This window comes from Candoia aspera, chromosome 4 (assembly GCF_035149785.1).
Source record: "Candoia aspera isolate rCanAsp1 chromosome 4, rCanAsp1.hap2, whole genome shotgun sequence".
Classification (NCBI taxonomy): Eukaryota; Metazoa; Chordata; class Lepidosauria; order Squamata; family Boidae; genus Candoia; species Candoia aspera.
In genome coordinates, this window is record NC_086156.1 from 91,119,158 (window position 1) to 91,127,226 (window position 8,069).

Consider the following 8,069-nt stretch of genomic DNA (forward strand, 5'->3'; position numbering starts at 1 on the left):
TGCACCGTCTTCTGACTTCAAAAGAGAAATACATAATCTTCTCTACGTGTCTTTGATCTTAAGAAGAAGATCTAACCAGGGAAAAGGGTACATATATAAGGAAGTAGTACTGATTGTTGCCTTAATTAACTTATTTTTAAAAGCAAAGTGTTAATAGATGGTTATTAAAATCTATTTTTATGGCTGACAATGAAGAAAGAGGTATATTTAAACCTCTAGACTTGGAGAGTTAAAGCCCCTAAAATGGCAGGTTGAAAACGGGTTGATTATTCCCACTGGAACCAAAATACAAATCATGATAAATTGATAAATATTAAAATATTTACAGTTGTGTGTGTGGGGTGTGTTTGTCTGTATGCAGTATATACATACATACATGTGAATCCTTTTACCTTTGAAGCAACCTTGAATAGGCAGCATTTTACTGGCTGAATTTCGTCTTTTGGAATATGCAAAGCATTGGGAATCACATATTCAAATACATCCATATTTTTTGCCCCATTTTTTTTCCAGATTTGTGAAAATGACAATATTCTTTTTTTCCTTCATCTCTAATAGAGTTTTATATATATTAAAAAATCATTAATTGACTGCTGTCTTTCCACCCTCTCCAAAAGTTGTCATATGTGTACATGTACAGTATGTGTATACAAATATACACACAAGGACATGGAATCTGAGTATTGTCTTTAAAAAGTTCTAAAGGCTCCCAGTGTAGAAATCTGACACTCTTCATTTGTATAATGAAGGAAAACTGAATCCAGTTCCACTGAAATTTATTATAAACTGTGGCATCTATCAGTTTCCCCATGCAAATCATTGAGAAAAACTTTCAGATTTAAACCAAAGCTATATTTCCAAGATAAAATACTTCATGCCTAATGTGAATTGAATCAAATGATTCTATATGTTAAGTCCTAAAATGTCAATAGAACCAAACTTTTCCCTATTCTCTGTATATAATAATATAATTACAGGCTAATTATCAACCCCTAATGTTTAGTTTTTGAAATTCATTAACTGACACTATCTGTCTATATTTTCCATTCCTGTTCAGCATCTTTTCACATATCCTGAAAAAAAAGAAAGGAAATATACTTTGTATTTTCTGAAGATAGGCTTTCCAAAGTGTAAGCAGGGAAAAAAACTGGTCTACCTGGGAAGCAGCATCTAGCGAATCTGGGGTTATACAAAAAACTAACATGACCATTTGACCATTTATACGTAGACGGTAGACCAAATATAAGCTCCTACAGAGCCTGTAACATCTTTTAAGTTAAATAAAAATTTCAAAAATAACAGTAAAATCAAAATTTGAATATCTTGACACCAATTATATTTATATAAATATCACTTTTGGTTCATTATGCTTCATTTTACTCCATTTTGAAACTAAAAGTTGGCAAAAAAAATGAAGATAAATCTCTTATATATTATGGGGCCCTATGCAGTGCCAATAAATATATATGTGCCCAGGGAATACAAAGGTCTTAACACAGACCTGCATGAATTTACCTAGAATTACATGACTTACATGATACTTCCCATGTCAGTTGGGGTAATGAAAGAAGGTATCAACAAGGCACCTCTGAACATGTTGCCAAGAAAACTGTGGGGACTTGTACCATACTCACCAGGAGACAGTGTTGGCTCAATGAACCATAGCACCCTCAGTCTTAGCAGAGAGGAAATCAATCTCATCAATGAATAAAATAAACTTTTTAACCTAAAGTATGGTTCCTGCAAATGGGGGATGGTTAAATAAGATACGCATCATATGTCTGTTTTCCTGTTCCCTGTTCAAATGCAAAAATAGGTTGCTACACAATTCAAACTTCTTTAAAATGAAATGAACTCTGACCAAAAATTATTGAAAGTGAAGTTTTGATGTCTTTGTTTCTCATGCTGTAGATGAATGGATTCAACATAGGTGGAAGAATGGAATAGAATATTGTTATTATGAAGTCAAGGTGTGATGGACCATCAGATATGGGCTTTAGGTAAGCAAAGCAACCAGTAAACATGAATAGGGAGAAGACAGTGAGGTGTGGTAGGGACGTAGCGAAGGGCTTTTTCCTTCCTTGGACCGAAGGGATTCTCAGTACAGCAGAGAAGACGTGCACATAAGTGACAATGACAAAGGCAAAACAACCAAACCCTAATATAGCACTGATGATCAGAACTCCCATCTCAGTTAGATATGAACCAGAACAGGCAATCTTAAGTAAATGTGGGATTTCACAGAAGAACTGGTTGATAATATAGGAGCAGAAAGGAGTAATAAAAGTGACAAAAGTGTGTAAGGAAGCATTGAGGAAACAAGCAATCCACAGACTGCCAACCATTTTGGTCTGTTCATTATCACTTCATATTGTAAAGGATTACAAATGGCAACATACCGATCATAGGCCATGACAGTCTGGAGAGGAATATCAGAATCCAAGAAAAGGGAAAACAGCAGGACTTGAGCAATACATCCAGAATAAGAAATAGTCCTTATATTCATAAGAGAATTAAAAACAGCTTAGGGGAGAATGATGGAAACAGAACCAATGTCTTGCATTGATAAGTTCATCAGGAAGAAGTACATGGGGGTGGAATGCATGTGGAAAAAGCCTTTTGTTTTCCTTTGGATTAGGGCATTCAAAGCACTGTTATGAAGATCTGCACATAAGTCACAACTATAAACAGAAAGCAGCCAAATGCTATGGTAAAGCTTAAAATAAGAAATTCATGTTCAACTTGATATAAATTAGAGCAGGAAATTTTTAGCAGCTGTGGAAGCTCACAGAAAAACTGGTCAACTACATTGGAACAGAGTCATGGCAAAGGTTGTGCCCGTGTGCAAGATGGCATGAAGAAGTCCACTGAGCCATGCACTTCCTGCCATCTGGATGCAGGCTGCTTTGTTCATAATTACCTCATATCTGAGGGGATTACAGAGGGCAATGTATCGGTCATGAGCCATGACTGTGAGAAGAGCATAATCAGAAGATGAAAAGAGGAGGAAAAGAGAAACTTGGAAGACACAACCAACGTATGAAATCAACCTGGTGTTCCTGAGGGAATTTGACATGGATCTGGGTATGGTGACAGAAACAGATCCAAGATCAGTAATGGCTAAGTTCATGAGGAAAAAGTACATGGGGGTGTGGAGTCAGTGATCAAGAATGACTGCAGAAATAATGATGAAGTTTCCTGAAATGGCAGCTAAGTAGAAAAACAGAAATACAACAAATTGTGAAATCTGCATTTCACGGACATCCGAGAACTCCAACAGCAGAAATTCTGTCATAGAAGTTTGGTTGGACATGTCTTTCATTACTCAGTTTTAAATTATAGTATAGTCTCTGAAGGGTAAAAAGAAGAAGAAAAGAAAACAGGAAAAATAGAAACGTTTTTTTCATCTTAACTATTTTAGATATTTGAACTTTTTTCACATGCACTAGAAAATCATCTGAACACTCATAGTTCAAAGATAAAATAAATGTTCCTCATCCTCATTGATGCCGTCTAATTGAATTTACTTATCCTGGCACTTACTGATCCCTGAAGGAGCCAGTGGAGCTTGGCAGAAACGCAAGACTGTAATGCAGTGTCTGGTTTCTCTCTGAATTGGGAGTTCTGTCTTTGACTTACAGTATATGTTCCACTACCAAAGAATTGCAGCTATAATAAACATTTTATGGGAACATCATTTTCAATCCATTCTTTTTGATTTTCTATTTGGATTTATGCTACTGCATCCCTTCAACAATTGTGACAGACTGGTGAACAACAACAGCAACAAAATTATAAAATTATGATGATGATGACGATAATTGAAACAATAACAACAATAAACCAATCATGATGGTAAAGATAAAGATAAAATATTCTCAATTTGTGTATTCTTAATTATGCTGATCATCATAAAAAATGTATTGCCTCTTCCAAATATGGAGGTCATAATAGAGTCCTTACTACTCTGTGCAATAAGTCATTGTTGATAAAACTATATAACATTTGGCAAAAGACTGAGAGGGAAGGATTGTAACTCCTCCAATATTTCTGATGAGTCTAGAGCTTTAGGTCCATGTACAGAACTGGGATGACACTGATCACATTTGTGAATGACCGCTCCAAGTACCAGGATAGGGGATGTATAACATAGGGTGCAGCAGGGTCACCAGAGGCATTTGATCCAACAATCATAGTATACTTCTTGAGTGAGGGGTACTTTATTGTGATGGTTGTCCTAGTTCTTGTGGGGCCTGTTACAATCTGGGTTGGTAAGATAGAGAGGTCTGTATTGGTAGAATAGAGAAGTCTGAGGTCCCTACTATATGAACCTTGGCACACTACTACTCCTATTTAGCATTTCTATGAGGCAGCTGGGTGAAGTAATCTGTTGAAACTGATTCAAGTATGATTAGTATATAGATTATATAAATTAAACCCAGCCCTATATCTCAACCTTGGGTTAGCAAGCTCCCAGTAACTGGAGGCTGTAAGTTTTTGGATTGGAAGAAACAGGCTGAGGCTCAACTCTTGCAAGACTGAGTGGCCCTGCTTTCAAGGACCTCCTGATCACAAGGATTTACCATGATTAGTTCTCAACAGGGCTGTATGTCTCCCAGTAGCATGCACTGTAATTTGTGATTCTTCTGAGCTCCTACTCAGCTATGGCCAGGAAGACCCTTGCACAAATCTAGCTTATATGCCAATTAATCCTTTCTTGGATCAGGAAGCCCTTTTCACAGCCATTCATATCCTAGTCACTTTATGTTTAGACTATTGCAATATATTTTACGCAGGCCTATCCTTGAAGTCCACATGGAAGCTACCATTGGTCCAAAATGTGGCCATACCAGCAATTAGGGGGGTTTCTTGCTTTTCCCAAGTAATATGCCTGTTCACGTGACCTGTACTAGTTATCCCTGGATTCTGGGTACAGTTCAAGGTGTTGGTTGCCACACATAATGCCTGACATGCCTTTAGACCTGGTTACTGTTAGGACTACCTTTCTCCTGTTATTTCTACCCAAGGAGTAAGAAAAGTTGGTACACTCCAAAACCCAACTCTAAACCCTTGTTATTCGGTGGGATCTAGGAGGCATGCCTACTTTGTTGTTCTGCCTGCACTGTGGAACAGTGTCCCTCCTGTTTGAAAAGTTGGACCTTTCTCGGCTTTCATAAAGCTATGGAAACTGGGCTTTTCCAGCAGGCCCTGGGGTTGGTAGTCTATCCTAATAGCTTAATACATTTGAAATGGCTATGCTCCACAAGGAATGGCTACAGTATCTATTATTCCTGCTTTTCTTTTTTCTGTTGAAATTGGAAAAAGATAGATAAAAAGAAAAGAAAGAAAAGAAATGACCTCAACCCAAGAGGTCTTGAAAGAGCAACTTTAATGTCATTGTTTCTCATGGTATAGATTAATGGATTCATCATAAATGGAGTAATGGAATACATTATCACAATTCTAAAGTCAAGGTGATGTGGATTGTCAGGGAGTGAGTTTGGTGCAGTGGTTAAGGTGCCAGCCTAGAACCCTGAAAAGTGTGAGTTCTAGTCCTGGCTTAGGCATGGAATTCAGCTGTGTGACTTTGGGCAAGTCACTCTCTCAGCCCTAGGAAGGAGGAAATGGTAAACCACTTCTGAAATCTTGCCAAGAAAACTGCTAGAACTAGTCCAGGCAGTTGCCAAGGTTCAGACACATTTGAACAGCAAAAAACAAAACAAAACAAAACCTGTGATAGAAGGATAGAGACTCCAAGCATGTTGGCTAAGGAATATGATACTATAAGGGTAGACAAATTATCATTCATGCATCACACTTGTAAGGAAACATGGTATGAGGCTGTATTACACAAAACAAAATAAGTTGCATGACAAATTAAGCCACTCCAGTTAGTTTTTATGAATCTCCACAGGTTTATTTGATTAAAACTTCAACCCGGGCAAAATTCCAATTCAGAAACATATTTCTCAACATATTCAACATATTATTACTAATAACTCACATATTGAGCAACAATTATCGGTTTAATTACTATCTTAACTATTATGTGGAAACTGCTTAGAGATCAAAGCAGTATACAGATATTAATAAATAACACTAATATGTCAAATATTAAAGCACTAATAAAAAGTAATGGTGAGCAGGTAATTTTTACTAAGTTTCTTATTTGTCCAGCCAAGCATTTCTGATTTATTAGGAAGACCACAAAAGTAGTCATACAATTTTGTAAATATTTCTCATGTGGAAACTGTATTTATAAGTTGCAGGATTCAGCTTTAAAAAAACCAAAAAACCTAAATTTAGATTACTTTCAAATTCATTTCACCAAGCCTTTCTCTTAATATATACAGTTTACATATTTCTGTTTGAAATATGTAAAGTTTCATTCAGTCCAAAATTTAGTCTCGCTCAGTTCTACTTCCATATCTTTTAGTTAACTGTTACTATCAGAGTTGTTGTTCTGAAGATTATCACTGAAGCTGAAACATCCAGCAAAAGACAGACCTTTCAGTAAAATTACGTTAACAGAGAGAACAGATTGGTTGAGTGGTTGTGGGATCTAGATTAGAAGCTGGGAGTCCATCAGTCATAGACCGGTGTCATCTTGGGAAGCCAGCTGTTTGATTGTGGGCCAGACGCTCTCACATAGCCCTAAAAAAATGGTACTGGTGAACCACTTTTGAAAACGTTGCCAGGAAAATTGTGCAGATTTTTTCTTGGTGTCACCTGGAGTCTGGGTCAGAACAAAAATCTTAACAGAGATGGTCTCAATCACATCAATGTACAAACAACCTTTCTAAAGTAAGGTAATATACATGAAAGTGGGAAGTGGTTACACAGGATTGTACCCTATGTCTGATTTTTTTCTCTCCAGGTTATTTTTTTTTTAAGGTAAATGAACAGTTCATACTTCTTTAAAATGACATAATCTCAGACCAACAAATCTTGAAAAAGCAGCTTTGATTTTCTTGTTTCTCATGCTATAGATTAATGGATTCAACATGGATGGAATAATGGAATACATAATTGTAATTATGAAGTCAGGAGGGGATGGGCTGTCAGATATGGGCCTTAGGTAAGCAAAGCAAGCAGTAAACAAAAATAGGGAGAAGACAACAAGGTGTGGTAGACAAGTAGAAAAGGATTTCTTCCTTCCTTGAACAGAAGGAATTCTCAATACAGCAGAGCATATCTGCACATAAGTAACAATAACAAAGACAAAACAACCAAATGCTAATGTAGAACTGAACATTACCATTCCGATTTCAACTCCATATAAACCAGGGCAGGCAATCTTGAGTAAATATGGGACTTCACAGTAGAACTGATTGATAATATTAGAGCAGAAAGGAATAGTGAATGTTGCAGTAGTGTGTAATATAGCATTGAGAAAGCTGGCAGTCCATGCACTGCCAACCATTTTGGTGCAGGCCTTCCTGTTCATTATCATTTCATATCGTAATGGATTACAAATGGCAATATACCGATCATAAGCCATGACTGTAAGGAGGGAAACATCACATACTGTGAAAAAGAGGAAGAAGAGGACTTGGGCAACACATCCAGAATGAGAAATAATCCTTATATTCATAAGAGAATTAAAAACAGCTTTGGGGAGAATGATGGAAACAGAACCAATGTCTTGCATTGCTAAGGTCATCAGGAGGAAGTACATGGGGGTGTGAAGATGGTGGTCAAAAATAATAGCAGAGATGATGAGCAGGTTCCCTGTTACTGTCATTAAATACATTATCAGTAATAAAGCTGCATGCATAATCTGTAGCTCCCAAGTCTTTGAGAATTCCAAGAGAAGAAAGTCAGATGTTTCATTATGCATTGTTAATAATGACACCGCTAGAAGAAAAAGGATAATTGTTAAAATATTTCCTATTGAGTTCAGTTTAGAGGGATTTATAAAATGATAGATGAACCTTTAGCAGAGATTAAGTTAAAACTCAGTTCTCCAAAATTATGTAAAACAATCTGAACAGCATTATATCCTTCTATTTGCTTGAAGTTCAGTTTGGTGACTCTTGGAGATTTGAAACCACTATCAAATGAACATT

The 8,069-nt window shown here is 36.6% G+C and overlaps 1 protein-coding gene and 1 pseudogene across 1 annotated transcript; both read right to left on the reverse strand.

Annotated features, from left to right (window-relative positions):
- Positions 1–1,829: 1,829 nt before the first annotated feature.
- Positions 1,830–3,313, reverse strand: LOC134496589 (olfactory receptor 14A16-like; annotated as a pseudogene).
- Positions 3,314–6,907: 3,594 nt separating this feature from the next.
- Positions 6,908–7,840, reverse strand: LOC134496590 (olfactory receptor 14L1-like). The gene has a single exon (XM_063302308.1). The coding sequence runs from the start codon at positions 7,838–7,840 to the stop codon at positions 6,908–6,910; it is 933 nt and encodes a 310-aa protein (XP_063158378.1).
- Positions 7,841–8,069: the final 229 nt, after the last annotated feature.